The following is an 18729-nucleotide window of genomic DNA, read 5'->3' as shown; positions in this document are numbered from 1 at the left end:
ATGGATCGGATGGGATCGGATCGGATGGGATCGCATGGGATGGGATGGGATCGCATCTGAACGTTGGGTAGGGTATTTATAGCTGTGGCAGGGAGTACTCTGCGCGCGAATTCCTGATACCAGGGCGGTAGGCGAGGCAATGAACTCGTACGCGTATATACGTGCGGTACACATAATGGACATTTTCTGCATTTGGGAACCCGGTAATTGCACACTTCTAGGCGGCACTGCGTTTGCGGGCGGAGGGGTGGGAAAAGTGCTCAGTATGCGTGATCATGTGTGCTAGTGTCTTGTGCTCTGGTGTGCGAAAAATCTGCGAAGAAAACTACGTATACGCTGTGTATATAGATCAGCTCGGTATTAAAACGTGCAAGTTGGTTAATATCGATTTTATTATTATCACTACCATTAGTAGTCTCGTGATTACTGGGCTTTTACAAAGGTTAATATCAATTAGTAGAAGGAACTAAGTTACAACAATCTACATATTTCGTTACGTCTAAGTTAGGTGCTTTTATAAAGGTATAGTAACTTTTTCGTTCAGCTGCGTTTAGCAATAACAACACATACAATACAAACATAATAAAAATGAAAAACTTAAAAACATAAAAATCAAACATGTTCTCGATTATCAATTTACGTTAGTAGTTGGGCATTGCATTATCCACTGCCATTATGGCCAGGCCCGGACCAACTTCACGGCGGGCAGTTTCCCGGATCTGTTGCTGCTGCCGCAATGTGTTGCAAGGTGTTGCCGCAGCAGCATCCGTTGGTCGGAGCCTGGCCACAACAGCAACACGAACGATTGCCGTATAAAAGCCATGAACAAATACCGAAACCACACAGAAAAGCTGCAAAAATTAGAATTATGAATAAACGAAGGCTCAATGTGATGTTCACCTTCTGGCGTTGCTGTTGCAGATCGTTGCTGCTTGTGGTTGTTGTCGTGGTCGTTGTGTTGCTAGTTGTCGATGGCGTTTCAACTGTGGTTGTTGTCGTTACGGTTGTGGTTGTTGTGGTGGTGCGTCGTACCGCACCAGTATTTTCGGTGGGCGATGCCACCTCCTCTTCGCTGCTGCTGCTGGTTGTTGTCGTTTCGGTGTGAGTTGCTGCCGGAGTTGCTGCTGCTGCGGCTGCCTGTGTTGCATGTGCAACATCGGGCTCTACGGCAGCAACATCCGCTGCTGCTGCTGCTGCTGGTGTCTCCACTGGTGCTGTTGTCGTCGTCGTTAGCTTATCGACTACGGCCGTTGCAACCGGAAGTAGCGCACTGGTTGCTGCCAGCGCTGCTGCGTGTGTGGCTGTTGCTGCTGCGTTCGCCTTGGCGGACAGCGTGTGAGTTGTGGCGCTTGCCAATTGGATTAGTGCGTTTGTAACGTTAAGGGAACTAGTAGTTGTACTGGGACTGGTTTCAGGGGCTGCGACGGTGTCGGGGGCGGGGGCGGGGGCGGGACATGTGGCATTAGTTTCGGTTAGTACAGATTCAACACCCGATACAGTGGGTGCCGGTGGTTCACACTCTAGCTTAACCTGAGGCTGTTCGGCTTCCAGAGCCAGATAAGTACTGTCGTCCCGCCAATGACCCACACCGCCCGGCAGATCGGTGGACCTATACTCCGATGAACAGCTACGGTTCTGACCGTACTGGGCATCGTGCTCGGGCGTGGGGGTCACATTACCACTACTACCGCTACCAGGATCCTTGTCGTTCGGTTTATCATCGTCGTCGTTCGGCTTGCGAATTTCTGGCACAGTCGGCTTACCTCCCTCTTCGTCGTCATCGTCGTCGTCGTCATCATCGTCACTGTCATGATCGTCCTTGTCTGGTATTCCAGTAACACCATCAGGCTTTTTAGGATCACCGTCAGGTTGTTGCTCCTGGTTCTTGTCTTTGTCGAGTTCCGCTTCGCTACTGGCGACATCAGCACGTTTGAGTCCGTCGAACAAGTCGTCGGCCAGATCTGCATCGACACCAGCTGGCTGCCAATCGTCCAGATGCAGATTCAGACGCAACTGCTCGAGGTTGCCAACCGATGGTGCCGTCAATGGCTGGGCGGTAGGAATGATTGGTAATGACGATGCTTCTGGTTCAGTCTTTTCTACAACGCGATCGGTTATCGTGGTCGTCGTGGTTATCACTACAGTTTCTGTAATGTCGTCAGTCTTTTGCTTATCGTCTTGAGTTTCCTGAGCTTTCGTCTCGTCTGTGGTTGTCCTTGGCAACAATGCGTAAGCATTGCCTGCCGATTGCCTATAGTGATTGATGAGTTGAACGAAATCATCTTGACTGAGGTTCCAGAGTAGTCTACTGGGTTCTGTCGGGGATTGAGGTGTTTCAACGACAAGGGGCTCGACAGTTATGGGTTCAATAGGCGATTGTACAGTGGATTTCTCGACAAGAATTTCTACGCTCTTAGTTTCCACCTGAACAGGTTCTTTTTCTACAATAGGATGACCTGACTTTTCAAGGGTGAGCAACTGACTAATGGTGTCGACATCAATACGAGACTTGGGCAATATATTGGTTTGGTCAAGATAAAGATTAAGAGCAAGGATTTCGGAATTGATTTCAGGTATCGCTTCGGGTTCAATTATCACATAATCTTCTACCAAAGGAACATCTTCTTTGGATTCCTCTATGCACGGTTCTTTCATTATATTTACCACCTTCAGTTGTTGATATTGTCCGTGCAAGAGTTCGTATTGGGGATGTACTTTGAAGGCCTCGCGATGGAGATTATCGATAAGGTTCTCCGGTTTATTTAGTTCGACAGGTTCTGGTTCCAAATCTAGTTCATTTTTATGGCTGGTTACCACGGTGGACACATAAGATTTTGCAGGCGGATGTTCATCCTCCACAATGGGTGTATCCTTATGTGTGGTCACCGTTGTGGTGACATATGTTGTTGTCGTTGTCGTTATGTTCTCCGAATCTACCACATTCTTTAGAGGCCTTGGCTCCTGGAAGTCGGTAGTTTTGCTCACAACAACAGTGGACCAATCAGGCGCCTTTTCATTGTCCTTCTGTACATCTGGTGCTGGGAACACAGTGGTCTCGGTTTGGACAATTGCTGACCATGTTGTTGGCTGATCAGTGGGTGACTGCACCGCGACTTCAGCAATACCTAAATCGTCAGGAATAGCTACTTCAATGTGTTGCCTTTCCTCTTCTCTTGTGTCGATTGCAGGTTTTTGACCTGGCTTGAGAGTTGCTGACCAGTAGGATGTCTCACATATAAACGCATCGTCTGCAGGTGAATCAGGAATTACTTTGAAAGGCGCCAGAAGAGTGTTCTCGGTTTCAGTAGTCACAGAGTCCTCAGATATATGAACCGTTTCGACTGGTTTTTGAACCACATCAACTGCATCTACAATCTGAGTGTTATTTTCTGCTACATCTTTAAAGGGTGCCAGGGGTGTCTCGATAGGTGTTACTTCAGTATGTGGTTTTGTTGGTTCGTCAAATTTGACCACTGTTCCTTCAACTTTCAGGGGGTCCTTGGAAATAGCAGGTTCGCCAATGATTTCGGTAGTTGTTGTTGTGGTGGTCACTGTTGTAATGGTCTTGGACTCGTTCACAGCCGGATCTTCAACAATTGGCTTAACCTCGACTACTTCTTCGACAAGAGTTTCATCCTTTTGGGGCTCAGGAACTGGTTCCTCTTCATCATCAGAGAAGTTCATTGGCTCATCCAAGACATCCATCCATGAGCTTGAAGTGTCATCGACGGGAAGACCGGCATACGCTGGCTTTTTGGGTTTTTCAGGTATCTTCACCGGTTCTACTACTTGCTTGGGTTCCTCGGGAATAGCAAGTTCGCCAATGGTTTCGGTAGTTGTTATTGTGGTGGTCACTGTTGTAATGGTCTTGGATTCGTCCACAACCGAATCTTCAACAATTGGCTTAACCTCGACATCTTCTTCGACAAGAGTATCTGCCTTTTGCTGCTCAGGAACTGGTTCTTCTTCATCGTCAGAGAAGTTCATGGGTTCATCCAAGACATCCATCCACGAGCTAGAAGAGTCATCGACGGGAAGACCGGCATACGCTGGCTTTTTGGGTTCTTCAGGTATCTTCACCGGTTCTACTACTTGCTTGGGTTCCTCGGGAATAGCATGTTCGCCAATGGTTTCGGTAGTTGTTATTGTGGTGGTCACTGTTGTAATGGTCTTGGATTCGTCCACAACCGAATCTTCAACAATTGGCTTAACCTCGACATCTTCTTCGACAAGAGTATCTGCCTTTTGCTGCTCAGGAACTGGTTCTTCTTCATCGTCAGAGAAGTTCATGGGTTCATCCAAGACATCCATCCACGAGCTAGAAGATTCATCGACGGGAAGACCGGCATACGCTGGCTTTTTGGGTTCTTCAGGTATCTTCACCGGTTCTACTACTTGCTTGGGTTCCTCGGGAATAGCAAGTTCGCCAATGGTTTCGGTAGTTGTTATTGTGGTGGTCACTGTTCTAATGGTCTTGGACTCGTCCACAACCGAATCTTCAACAATTGGCTTGACCTCGACATCTTCTTCGACAAGAGTATCTTCCTTTTGCTGCTCAGGAACTGGTTCTTCTTTAGTTTCAGGAATTACTTTGAAAGGCGCCAGAGGAGTGTTCTCGGTTTCAGTAGTCACAGAGTCTGCAGATATATGAACCGTTTCGACTGGTTTTTGAACCACATCAACTGCATCTACAATCTGAGTGTTATTTTCTGCTACATCTTTAAAGGGTGCCAGGGGTGTCTCGATAGGTGTTACTTCAGTATGTGGTTTTGTTGGTTCGTCAAATTTGACCACTGTTCCTTCAACTTTCAGGGTGTCCTCGGAAATAGCAGGTTCGCCAATGGTTTCGGTAGTTGTTGTTGTGGTGGTCACTGTTGTAATGGTCTTGGACTCGTTCACAGCCGAATCTTCAACAATTGGCTTAACCTCGACATCTTCTTCGACAAGAGTATCATCCTTTTGCTGCTGAGGAACTGGTTCTTCTTCATCGTCAGAGAAGTTCATGGGTTCATCCAAGACATCCATCCATGAGCTTGAAGTGTCATCGACGGGAAGACCGGCATACGCTGGCTTTTTGGGTTCTTCAGGTATCTTCACCGGTTCTACTGCTTGCTTGGGTTCCTCGGGAATAGCAAGTTCGCCAATGGTTTCGGTAGTTGTTGTTGTGGTGGTAACTGTTGTAATGGTCTTGGATGCGTCCACAGTCGTAGGTTCAACAATTGGCTCGTCCTTTAAAACTTCTTGGACAAGAATTACTTCCTTATGTGACTCAGAAACTGGTTCATCTTCAGGCTCGGCAACAATTTCAAAAGGTGCAAGAGGAGTTTTTATTTCCATCGATGGTAAAGTATTAATGACATCTTCAACTATTACAGATCCAGTTTCGACAACTATTTTAGGTGAAGGTTGAGGACCCAAATTAGATTCTTTATCAGGTTTAGAGGCAACCACTTGATGACCAGATTTTTCTGCATTAATAAAATCAACCACATCGCTGGGCAACTTTCGCTTAGATTTTGGCTTCGGCTTTTTAGTCTTCGCCTCATTGGTTTCAAAAGTGATTGGAATGTTTACTGTGTGCTCTTTTGTTGATTTCCTTACATCTTCAACGATAGTTGGTTTGGACTCAACTTGAAGGGGTCGAATATGTTGAACAGGTTCTGGCACATTATGGGCGGCTATCGCAGCCCATGACATACCAGAGTTATAAGGAGAAGGAGCTGGGGATGGAGACGGTTCCCTTCTTTGTACTAAAGCACTCTTTTCTTCTACAAATATTACAGTTTCCTTAGGGGGCTGAACATCCTCCGGAGTTTCCGTAGGCTGTTGAGTTGGTGCTTTAGGTACCTTATTTTTCGGTTTCTTTGATTTTTTCTTTTGAGGCTTTTCATCGAAGTTAGAAGTCTGTGACTGTTGCGAACGAGAGCGTGAGCGATTTCGTTTCTTTGAAGTAATTTCCAAGAATTCTTGGTCAGTCTCGGATTGCAGTTGATTTTCAGTAACTACCTCGGTAATTCGAATTTGCGGCTTTACGCTGACTCTTGAATGTCTTTCCTGTACTGGTTCTTGAGGCTTTGTTTCTACTGAAGCTGGTTCTTCCTTATACCAAGACTCCACCACATCATCCTCATCTACAAGGTCCTTCCACGATAACTGAGAGGGTTTTTCGATATAGTCGTGTGGTTCATCTCCTTCAATTGCGGGAAGGATAGGGTCCGGGAACTCCAGAAGATCTTCATGTGTCTGTACTTCGTCATTTAAATGTTTTGGTTCACTCTTGATTGGTTCGCTCGTCTCAATTTTCTGATATTTAATGTTTGTATTATTGGTGTAGCCCGACTTCTTAACAACTTCGGCATAGGTGTCTAATGATGACCACACTGATGGTTTGGTTGGTGCCGGCAACTGAATGTTGAATTCAGGTGTTGAAGACCGAGAAACGCATTCAGTTTCGGGAATCTTTTCGAATACAACAGAAGTCTCAATATTTTGTTTATGTTTCTTCTCCTTTTTAGGCTTTTGTTTCTTTTCACCAACATGAACGGGAAGTTCGCTTTCTTGAGGAATGCTGTCTTGAACGTCCGCTGGCCTCACGATCTCATCGACGGTTTCAATGACTCGGTTTTCAGTAAACGTTGGAGTCAAATCGATGTTATGCGAAACGATTGACGACCAAGACAAAGTTTGTGGCTCAGGTACTGCATCAGTTTCTCTCTGTCGCATGTGGACATTGGGAACAGAAACGATTTCTGCGGTTGGCTGTTGAATAGGCTGCACTATTTTCTTTTCCTTTTTGGGTTTCAGATTTTTGGCTGTATCATTCACAACCGTAGAGAAATTCTGCTCCTGGGCAATAAAGTTTTGAATATCTCCCGATTTTGATTCAACATGCATCGGAATTGCTTGTGGAACCCCAACAGACTGGGCAACAATAGACGACCATGACAAGGTATGCGTTTCAGTTTTTGGAGCTACATCTTCTTGAACAATGCTCAATCCAACAAGCGGTTCAGCAACGGACACCGGAATATTAGACTCCATTAGCTCTTCAACACTGTGAACCTTGGTTTTCTTTTCCTTCTTAGTCTTTTGTTTTTTCGGTTTTTCCATTACAGGTTTCTGATCCTTAGCTTCATCAGTCATGTGAGTCTCTGTTACGTTTGTGGTGACTTCTGTGGCTTGAGAAACGATAGACGACCATGATGGTGGTTGCGTTGGGACTTCCTCACTAACTGGAGTGGGTTCCGGTTGTATCTCAGGTGTTACTTTATCAACAACTTTGGTCACCTCAACCACTGGTTCTTCAACAGTGGGTTCTACAATGGCTTCAGGAACTGCGGACTCCACGTTGGGCTCTGAAACTACAACCACCTTGGATTTCTTTTCCTTCTTTGCTTTCTGCTTTTTGGGTTTTTCTTCCAAAGGTTTTTGATCTTCAGGTTCTTCAGTCAAGCGGGTCTCTGTTATATTTGTCGTAACCTCCGTGGTTTGAGAAACGATAGACGACCATGATAGTGGTTGCGATGGGACTTCCTCACTAACTGGAGTGGGTTCCTGTTGTATCTCAGGCGTTACTTCCTCAACAATTGTGGTGACCTCAACCACTGGTTCTTGAACAAAAGTCACTTCAACAGTGGGTTCAACAATGGCTTCAGGAACTGCGGACTCCACGTTGGGTTCTGAAACTACAACCACCTTGGATTTCTTTTCCTTCTTTGCTTTCTGCTTTTTGGGTTTTTCTTCCAAAGGTTTTTGATCTTCAGGTTCTTCAGTCAAGCGGGTCTCTGTTATATTTGTCGTAACCTCCGTGGTTTGAGAAACGATAGACGACCATGATAGTGGTTGCGTTGGGACTTCCTCACTAACTGGAGTGGGTTCCTGTTGTATCTCAGGCGGTACTTCCTCAACAATTGTGGTCACCTCAACCACTGGTTCTTCAACAAAAGTCACTTCAACAGTGGGTTCAACAATGGCTTCAGGAACTGCGGACTCAACATTGGGTTCTGAAACTACAACCACCTTGGATTTCTTTTCCTTCTTTGCTTTCTGCTTTTTCGGTTTTTCTTCCAAAGGTTTTTGATCTTCAGGTTCTTCAGTCAAGCGGGTCTCTGTTATATTTGTCGTAACCTCCGTGGTTTGAGAAACGATAGACGACCATGATAGTGGTTGCGATGGGAGTTCCTCACTAACTGGAGTGGGTTCCGGTTGTATCTCAGGCGTTACGTTCTCAACAATTGTGGTGACCTCAACCACTGGTTCTTGAACAAAAGTCATTTCAACAGTGGGTTCAACAATGGCTTCAGGAACTGCGGACTCAACGTTGGGTTCTGAAACTAAAACCACCTTGGATTTCTTTTCCTTCTTTGCTTTCTGCTTTTTCGGTTTTTCTTCTAAAGGTTTCTGATCTTCAGGTTCTTCAGTCAAGCGGGTCTCTGTTTCAGTTGTCGTAACCTCCGTGGTTTGAGAAACGATAGAAGACCAAGATTGTGGTTGCGATGGAACTCCCTCACTAACTGGTGTGGGTTCCGATTCTGTCTCAGGCGTTACGTCCGCAACAATTGTGGTGACCTCAACCACTGGTTCTTGAACAAAAGTCACTTCAACAGTGGGTTCAACAATGGCTTCAGGAACTGCGGACTCAACGTTGGGTTCTGAAACTACAACCACCTTAGATTTCTTTTCCTTCTTTGCTTTCTGCTTTTTCGGTTTTTCTTCTAAAGGTTTTTGATCTTCAGGTTGTTCAGTCAAGCGGGTCTCTGTTATATTTGTCGTAACCTCCGTGGTTTGAGAAACGACAGACGACCAAGAAAGTGGTTGCGATTGGACTTCCTCACTAACTGGAGTGGGTTCTGATTCTGTCTCCGGCGTTACTTCCTCAACAATTGTCGTGACCTCAACCACTGGTTTTTGAATAAAAGTCACTTCAACAGTGGGTTCAACAATGGCTTCAGGAACTGCGGGCTCCACGTTGGGTTCTGAAACTAAAACCACCTTGGATTTCTTTTCCTTCTTTGCTTTCTGCTTTTTCGGTTTTTCTTCTAAAGGTTTCTGATCTTCAGGTTCTTCAGTCAAGCGGGTCTCTGTTTCAGTTGTCGTAACCTCCGTGGTTTGAGAAACGATAGAAGACCAAGATTGTGGTTGCGATGGAACTCCCTCACTAACTGGAGTGGGTTCCGATTCTGTCTCAGGCGTTACGTCCTCAACAATTGTGGTCACCTCAACCACTGGCTCTTGAACAAAAGTCACTTCAACAGTGGGTTCACCAATGGCTTCAGGAACTGCGGACTCCACGTTGGGCTCTGAAACAACAACCACCTTGGATTTCTTTTCCTTCTTCGCTTTCTGCTTTTTCGGTTTTTCTTCCAAAGGTTTTTGATCTTCAGGTTCTTCAGTCAAGCGGGTCTCTGTTATATTTGTCGTAACCTCCGTGGTTTGAGAAACGACAGACGACCAAGTAAGTGGTTGCGATTGGACTTCCTCACTAACTGGAGTGGGTTCTGATTCTGTCTTCGGCGTTACGTCCTCAACAATTGTGGTGACCTCAACCACTGGTTCTTGAACAAAAGTCACTTCAACAGTGGGTTCTACAATGGCTTCAGGAACTGCGGACTCCACGTTGGGCTCTGAAACTACAACCACCTTGGATTTCTTTTCCTTCTTTGCTTTCTGCTTTTTCGGTTTTTCTTCCAAAGGTTTTTGATCTTCAGGTTGTTCAGTCAAGCGGGTCTCTGTTATATTTGTCGTAACCTCCGTGGTTTGAGAAACGACAGACGACCAAGTAAGTGGTTGCGATTGGACTTCCTCACTAACTGGAGTGGGTTCTGATTCTGTCTTCGGCGTTACGTCCTCAACAATTGTGGTGACCTCAACCACTGGTTCTTGAACAAAAGTCACTTCAACAGTGGGTTCAACAATGGCTTCAGGAACTGCGGACTCAACGATGGGCTCCGGAGCTACAACCACCTTAGATTTCTTTTCCTTCTTTGCTTTTTGTTTTTTCGGCTTTTCTTCTAAAGTTTTAGGTTCTTCAGTCAAGTGAATTTCTGTTTCAGTTGTCGTAACCTCCGTGGTTTGAGAAACGATAGACGACCATGATAGTGGTTGCGATGGGACTTCCTCACTAACTGGAGTGGGTTCCTGTTGTATCTCAGGCGGTACTTCCTCAACAATTGTGGTCACCTCAACCACTGGTTCTTCAACAAAAGTCACTTCAACAGTGGGTTCAACAATGGCTTCAGGAACTGCGGACTCAACATTGGGTTCTGAAACTACAACCACCTTGGATTTCTTTTCCTTCTTTGCTTTCTGCTTTTTCGGTTTTTCTTCCAAAGGTTTTTGATCTTCAGGTTCTTCAGTCAAGCGGGTCTCTGTTATATTTGTCGTAACCTCCGTGGTTTGAGAAACGATAGACGACCATAATAGTGGTTGCGATGGGACTTCCTCACTAACTGGAGTGGGTTCCGGTTGTATCTCAGGCGTTACGTCCTCAACAATTGTGGTGACCTCAACCACTGGTTCTTGAACAAAAGTCATTTCAACAGTGGGTTCAACAATGGCTTCAGGAACTGCGGACTCAACGATGGGCTCTGGAGCTACAACAACCTTAGATTTCTTTTCCTTCTTTGCTTTTTGTTTTTTCGGTTTTTCTTCTAAAGGTTTAGGTTCTTCAGTCAAGTGGGTCTCCGATACATTTGTCGTAACTTCCGTGGTGTGAGAGACGATAGACGACCAAGATAGTGGTTGCGATGGAACTACCTCACTAACTGTACTGGGTTCAGGTTGTGTTTCAACAACTATGGTCACCTTATTAACTGGCTCATCAATAAAAGTCTTTTGTTCTACATTAGACGACTCTCCTTCTTTCCTTATATTTTGCTTCGTAGATTTGTCATTTACAGCCGTTGAAAAGATTTGTTCTTTACTAATGAACTCTTGCACTGCTTTTGATCTCTGAGGTTCAACTGGTTCCTTGGATATTTTACTTTCAGTAATTGTTGGAGGCAGAACCACGGTCTTTGAGACAATAGATGACCATGACATGGGTTGACTGGGTGAACTTTCTAAAACTGACTGAAGTTCTGGTTCTTGCTGTGTTTTAGGATCTTCGCGCATGGTACAATCAACATAAGGTTCTAAAACCACTGCGTCGACAGTTTCCGATTTTTTGGGATGCTTTTCCTTCTTTGGTTTTTGTTTCTTAGTCTTTTCCATCACTAAGGAGCGACATTCGTGGGAAATGAAATTATTTATTTCTTGCGAGTCATGGAATGCTGGTTCTAGAGCTTTAACATCATGGTCTGCAGATTGAGTAATTTTTGTAATAGGTTCCTGAACACCTTGTCGGACAATTGAAGACCACAAAGTGCTATCGGAACTGGGTATGTTCGTATGAACGTTATCATCCAAAATGTTATCGACCTTTGTTGACCACGACGTTTTTGATTCGGTTTTGGGAGATTCTTGTTCGAGTGGTATAATTTCGTCCTTAGACGCCAAAATTGTAGCTCCTTGCTCCTTCTTGAACGGGTTTTCTTTCTTCGCCTTTGGTTTAATCGAAGTTCCTGGAAGTTTAGCAGGCTCTTTTGCTTTTTGTCCTTTATCTAACTTTGATTCAGATGGGACTTCTACGTTATTCTTTTCTAAACTTATGAAATCCACAGTGTGACGCAAAACATCCGCATATGACGAATGCAGTTCCCATATATTAGAAGATAATGGCTTTGGCTGAGAAACTGTTTCCTCTTTGTTAGGCTCTTTCATTGGCTCATCTAAGACATCCATAATTGGTTTTTTGGCTACTTCAAGTTTCTTCACCGGCTCTACTACTTGCTTGGGTTCCTCGGAAATGGCATGCTCGCTAATGGTTTCGGTAGTTGTTGTTGTTGTAGTAACCGTTGTAATGGTCTTGGATTCGTCTACAACCGAATCTTCAACAATTGGCTTGACCTCGACTACTTCTTCGACGAGCGTTACTTGCCTCTCTGGCTTAGGAACTGGATCCTCTTCATCGTCAGAGAAGTTCATGGGTTCATCCAAGACATCCATCCAGGAGCTAGAAGAGTCATCGACGGGAAGACCGGCATATGCTGGTTTTTTGGCTACTTCAAGTTTCTTCACCGGCTCTACTACTTGCTTGGGTTCCTCGGAAATGGCATGCTCGCTAATGGTTTCGGTAGTTGTTGTTGTTGTAGTAACCGTTGTAATAGTCTTGGATTCGTCTACAACCGAATCTTCAACAATTGGCTTGACCTCGACTACTTCTTCGACGAGCGTTACTTGCCTCTCTGGCTTAGGAACTGGATCCTCTTCATCATCAGAGAAGTTCATGGGTTCATCCAAGACATCCATCCACGAGCTAGAAGAGTCATCGACGGGAAGACCGGCATACGCTGGCTTTTTGGGTTCTTCAGGTATGTTCACCGGTTCTACTACTTGCTTGGGGTCCTCGGGAATAACAAGTTCGCTAATGGTTTCGGTAGTTGTTGTTGTTGTAGTAACCGTTGTAATGGTTTTGGACTCGTCTACAACTGAATCTTCACCAATTGGCTTAGCCTCGACTTCTTCGACAAAAGTATTTTCCTTTTGCGGCTCATCTTCATCGTCAGAGAAGTTCATTGGCTCATCCAATACATCCATCCACGTGCTAGAAGAGTCATCGACGGGAAGACCGGCATACGCTGGTTTTTTGGGTTCTTCAGGTATCTTCACCGGTTCTACTACTTGCTTGGGTTCCTCGGGAATAGCATGTTCGCCAATGGTTTCGGTAGTTGTTATTGTGGTGGTCACTGTTGTAATGGTCTTGGATTCGTCCACAACCGAATCTTCAACAATTGGCTTGACCTCGACATCTTCTTCGATAAGAGTATCTGCCTTTTGCTGCTCAGGAACTGGTTCTTCTTCATCGTCAGAGAAGTTCATGGGTTCATCCAAGACATCCATCCACGAGCTAGAAGAGTCATCGACGGGAAGACCGGCATACGCTGGCTTTTTGGGTTCTTCAGGTATCTTCACCGGTTCTACTACTTGCTTGGGTTCCTCGGGAATAGCAAGTTCGCCAATGGTTTCGGTAGTTGTTATTGTGGTGGTCACTGTTGTAATGGTCTTGGACTCGTCCACAACCGAATCTTCAACAATTGGCTTGACCTCGACATCTTCTTCGACAAGAGTATCTTCCTTTTGCTGCTCAGGAACTGGTTCTTCTTTAGTTTCAGGAATTACTTTGAAAGGCGCCAGAGGAGTGTTCTCGGTTTCAGTAGTCACAGAGTCATCAGATATATGAACACTTTCGACTGGTTTTTGAACCACATCAACTGCATCTACAATCTGAGTGTTATTTTCTGCTACATCTTTAAAGGGTGCCAGGGGTGTCTCGATAGGTGTTACTTCAGTATGTGGTTTTGTTGGTTCGTCAAATTTGACCACTGTTCCTTCAACTTTCAGTGTGTCCTCGGAAATAGCAGGTTCGCTAATGGTTTCGGTAGTTATTGTTGTGGTGGTCACTGTTGTAATGGTCTTGGACTCGTTCACAGCCGAATCTTCAGCAATTGGCTTATCCTCGACTAGTTCTTCGGCAAGAGTTTCATCCTTTTGTGGCTCAGGAACTGGTTCTTCTTCATCGTCAGAAAAGTTCATGGGTTCATCCAAGACATCCATCCACGAGCTAGAAGAGTCATCGACGGGAAGACCGGCATACGCTGGTTTTTTGGGTTCTTCAGGTATCTTCACCGGTTCTACTACTTGCTTGGGTTCCTCGGGAATAGCAAGTTCACCAATAGTTTCGGTAGTTATTGTGGTGGTCACTGTTGTAATGGTCTTGGACTCGTCCACAACCGAATCTTCAACAATTGGCTTGACCTCGACATCTTCTTCGACAAGAGTATATTCCTTTTGCTGCTCAGGAACTGGTTCTTCTTTAATTTCAGGAATTACTTTGAAAGGCGCCAGAGGAGTGTTCTCGGTTTCAGTAGTCACAGAGTCACCAGATATATGAACCGTTTCGACTGGTTTTTGAACCACATCAACTGCATCTACAATCTGAGTGTTATTTTCTGCTAAATCTTTAAAGGGAGCCAGGGGTGTCTCGATACGTGTTACTTCAGTATGTGGTTTTGTTGGTTCGTCAAATTTGACCACTGTTCCTTCAACTTTCAGGGTGTCCTCGGAAATAGCAGGTTCGCTAATGGTTTCGGTAGTTATTGTTGTGGTGGTCACTGTTGTAATGGTCTTGGACTCGTTCACAACCGAATCTTCAACAATTGGCTTAACCTCGACATCTTCTTTGACAAGAGTATCTTCCTTTTGCTGCTCAGGAACTGGTTCTTCTTCATCGTCAGAAAAGTTCATGGGTTCATCCAAGACATCCATCCACGAGCTAGATGAGTCATCCACGGGTAGACCAGCATATGCAGGTTTCTTTGGTTCTTCAATTTTCATTACCGGTTCTTCTTTTTGCTTACGCTCCAGGGGGATGGCAGTTTCGCTGTTAGACTCCGTTGATATTGTTGTGGTGGTTACTGTTGTAATCGTTGTTGCTATCGGCAAGATTTTTGGTTTTTCTTCACAGGTTAATTGTATTTCTTGGATGGTTTCAATAATCTTGTTGATGTTGGCTTCGTCTCCATTCTCATGAGGAAGAGGAATTTCTATTTCATCTTCTATAAGTTCTTTCCACGATTTTCGTTCAGTAACCACGTTGTCCGCCCCATCGTCAATCATTTCAGACCATGACATTACGGGGGTACTTTCTAATTCACTTTGAACGGGTTCTTGCAAAGGTTCCTCCACTTTTGGAGCAATTCTTGGTTTGGTATTGCCACTCTTCTTTTTCTCAGAGATTTCAGGAGCTGGTTTGACACTTTCAGCTTCAATAAAATCAGTGACTTGATGACTAACGACAGATGACCAGGAATGACCAGCTTCTTTTTTATGTAGATCTCTTATGGGCTTCTCAATTCGATCGGCTCTTACTTGCTGTTTTACCTTTTCTACTTGTTTCGGCTTAGTTTCCTGGTTTGGTTTGGCCTTTGGTTTCAAGTCAGTCATATGATCAATTTGACTGGCGATTTTAGCCCAAGTAATAGTTTTCTCATCAAAAGGTTGTAATACCTCAACCACATCATTGCCCTCTGAAGTCGAATGAGCAATTATTGGTTCACGAATTTCCTTTTTGTTATTACGCTTGGTGGTGTTCTCAGACTGAGGCTTGGACTGGGGTTTTGAAATTTTACGTTCTTTCCGTGGTTGCACTTCCTTAGGCTCCTCTTGAAGGACTTCAACTGGCTTTTTACGAGAAGCAATGTCATCAACCCATTCGCCGGGCTTTTTTACCAGGGACGCCCAAGAGAAGGAGTTTTCTGTGTTTTTGATAGGTTTAGATTCTTCCACTTCTACCTCACACTCCACAACAATGTCCTCCGAAGGTTCACTGCTTACTTCATCTTCGGGCTCTGCAACGGGAGTGGGTTTTTTTGTTGCCTTCTGTTTCTTGGGCTTTTGTGGCTTCTTATTATCCTTTTTGGTTGTTTTTGGTTCTTTTACCTCAGGCAATGGTGCGACAGCGGTTTTAATGTGAGTAACAGTGTTGTCAATCCATTCGCCTGGTCTTTTTACAAGTGAGGCCCAGGAGAACGCACTGCTACTCTCTAGCTTCTCGACAATTTCAGGCTCCGGTTTTGCCTCTACTGGTTCAGGTATAGCCACCACTGGCTCAGGCACAGATTCGGGTTGCTCGTCCTCTGATGTAGTTGAGACGGGCTCTACAATGGGTTTCTTAGACTTCTTTGTCTTCTTTGCCTTTGTGGTCTTCTTGGGCTCTTCCTTTTCTTTCTGGTGATGTTTATCTTTAGTTGTGACAGCTGTGTGTGAACTCAGTTTCTTAACTACGGTTGTATCTGACCAATCGCCGGGTCTCCGCACAAGGGCTGACCATGTCAGCTCGGATGTGCTGGAAACATCCCTTTCATCGGAAGACGGCTCTTTGGAACTTTCTGTTGTTGGTTTCGATAATTCACTTTCTGTCGTAGGCTTGGACAGCTCACTGTCGCTATTTGTCTTAGATTTGTCGCTTTCGGTGCTTGGTGCAGGAAGTTCAATACTCTTTTCTTCCTGGCCCTTCTCTGGCTTCGATTTTTTCTTCCGATCTTGGGCTTTAGTATTGACCATGGCTGGCTTGTGCGGGATTTCTTTATGCACCTCAGTAGATGGGACGTCAGTTATAACTCCAGAGTTGAGTAGCACGTCAGCATACGATTTACCATCCCGGTTCTTGTTCCAAACATTCTCCACTTCTTCGACTATTTGTATTGGTTCTGTAACACTTGCTTCTGGAGCAGGCTGGACATCAATAATTTGTTCTTGTATTTCCACCTTTTTGTTTTGTCGCTTTGAGGGCTTTACCTTTTTAGCCTTTTGAAGTGGGCCAATGGTTTGTTCAGACTTGTTCCTGGGAATGAATTCGTTGTATACTCTTTCATTCGCAAGGAACGTATGTGTTTGGTCGGAGAAGGTATGTTTTAAATAAGATGGAGTAAACTCAGGTGCGTCCGCCGACAAGGTGGAAGTAAAGCCAATGTTTCCAGTATTAGAAATGGTGTCCTCCAAAACGCTGGACCATGTATCAATAGGCCCCTCTAGAGGCTTCTCTATCTGACTGACTTCTTCTACTACATTACTAAATATCTGCGGTTCAGCTTCCTCTTCGGCAGGAAGAGAGTTCTTCTCAGATTCAGTTTGGTTGGTGGATGTAACAATTGTGGTCGTAACAGTTGTAATTATTTTGGATTCATCTACAACCGAATCTACAACAATTGGCTTAGCCTCGACTACTTCTTCGACAAGAGTATTTTCATTTTGTGGCTCAGAAACTGGTTCCTCTTCATCATCAGAGAAGTTCATTGGCTCATCCAAGACATCCATCCACGAGCTAGAAGAGTCATCGACGGGAAGACCGGCATACGCTGGTTTTTTGGGTTCTTCAGGTATCTTCACCGGTTCTACTACTTGCTTGGGTTCCTCGGGAATAACAAGTTCGCCAATGGTTTCGGTAGTTATTGTGGTGGTCACTGTTGTAATGGTCTTGGATTCGTCCACAACCGAATCTTCAACAATTGGCTTAACCTCGACATCTTCTTTGACAAGAGTATCTTCCTTTTGCTGCTCAGGAACTGGTTCTTCTTCACTTTCAGGAATTACTTTGAAAGGCGCCAGAGGAGTGATCTCGGTTTCAGTAGTCACAGAGTCCTCAGATATATGAACCGTTTCGACTGGTTTTTGAACCACATCAACTGCATCTACAATCTGAGTGTTATTTTCTGATACATCTTTAAAGGGTGCCAGGGGTGTTTCGATACGTGTTACTTCAGTATGTGGTTTTGTTGGTTCGTCAAATTTGACCACTGTTCCTTCAACTTTCAGGGTGTCCTCGGAAATAGCAGGTTCGCTAATGGTTTCGGTAGTTATTGTTGTGGTGGTCACTGTTGTAATGGTCTTGGACTCGTTCACAACCGAATCTTCAACAATTGGCTTATCCTCGACTAGTTCTTCGGCAAGAATTTCATCCTTTTGTGGCTCAGGAACTGGTTCTTCTTCATCGTCAGAGAAGTTCATGGGTTCATCCAAGACATCCATCCACGAGCTAGAAGAGTCATCGACGGGAAGACCGGCATACGCTGGTTTTTTGGGTTCTTCAGGTATCTTCACCGGTTCTACTACTTGCTTGGGTTCCTCGGGAATAGCAAGTTCGCCAATGGTTTCAGTAGTTGTTGTTGTGGTGGTAACTGTTGTAATGGTCTTTGATTCGTCCACAACCGAATCTTCAACAATTGGCTTGACCTCGACTGCTTCTTCGACGAGCGTCACTTGCCTCTCTGGCTTAGGAACTGGTTCCTCTTCATCATCAGAGAAGTTAATAGGTTCTTCCAAGACATCCATCCACGAGCTAGAAGAGTCATCGACGGGAAGACCGGCATACGCTGGTTTTTTGGGTTCTTCAGGTATCTTCACCGGTTCTACTACTTGCTTGGGTTCCTCGGGAATAGCAAGTTCACCAATGGTTTCGGTAGTTGTTATTGTGGTGGTCACTGTTGTAATGGTCTTGGACTCGTCCACAACCGAATCTTTAACAATTGGCTTGACCTCGACATCTTCTTCGACAAGAGTATCTGCCTTTAGCTGCTCAGGAACTGGTTCTTCTTCATCGTCAGAGAAGTTCATGGGTTCATCCAAGACATCCATCCACGAGCTAGAAGAGTCATCGACGGGAAGACCGGCATACGCTGGTTTTTTGGGTTCTTCAGGTATCTTCACCGGTTCTACTACTTGCTTGGGTTCCTCGGGAATAACAAGTTCGCCAATGGTTTCGGTAGTTATTGTTGTGGTCACAGTTGTAATGGTCTTGGATTCGTCCACAACCGAATCTTCAACAATTGGCTTAACCTCGACATCTTCTTTGACAAGAGTATCTTCCTTTTGCTGCTCAGGAACTGGTTCTTCTTCACTTTCAGGAATTACTTTGAAAGGCGCCAGAGGAGTGATCTCGGTTTCAGTAGTCACAGAGTCCTCAGATATATGAACCGTTTCGACTGGTTTTTGAACCACATCAACTGCATCTACAATCTGAGTGTTATTTTCTGATACATCTTTAAAGGGTGCCAGGGGTGTCTCGATACGTGTTACTTCAGTATGTGGTTTTGTTGGTTCGTCAAATTTGACCACTGTTCCTTCAACTTTCAG

At 44.8% G+C, this 18729-nt stretch overlaps 1 protein-coding gene across 3 annotated transcripts in view; it reads right to left on the bottom strand.

The window, feature by feature from the left end:
- The window catches only part of LOC6541299 (nesprin-1), a 105338-nt gene that overhangs the window by 19825 nt on the left and 66784 nt on the right, over window positions 1-18729 (bottom strand). The window contains exon 19 of one of the 3 annotated variants that reach the window (XM_026978388.1): window positions 901-18479. The exons of the other annotated variants lie outside the window; for them this stretch is intronic. Within the exon in view, the coding sequence (XP_026834189.1) occupies window positions 901-18479 (17579 nt within the window). The remainder of the gene's footprint in view (window positions 1-900; window positions 18480-18729) is intronic. 3 annotated transcript variants of the gene reach the window in all.

Source organism: Drosophila erecta, unplaced genomic scaffold, assembly GCF_003286155.1.
Source record: "Drosophila erecta strain 14021-0224.00,06,07 unplaced genomic scaffold, DereRS2 tig00000055-arrow-pilon, whole genome shotgun sequence".
Classification (NCBI taxonomy): Eukaryota; Metazoa; Arthropoda; class Insecta; order Diptera; family Drosophilidae; genus Drosophila; species Drosophila erecta.
The sequence above is the reverse complement of the archived record's forward strand: the minus strand, read 5'-3'. Positions and strand labels throughout refer to the sequence as shown.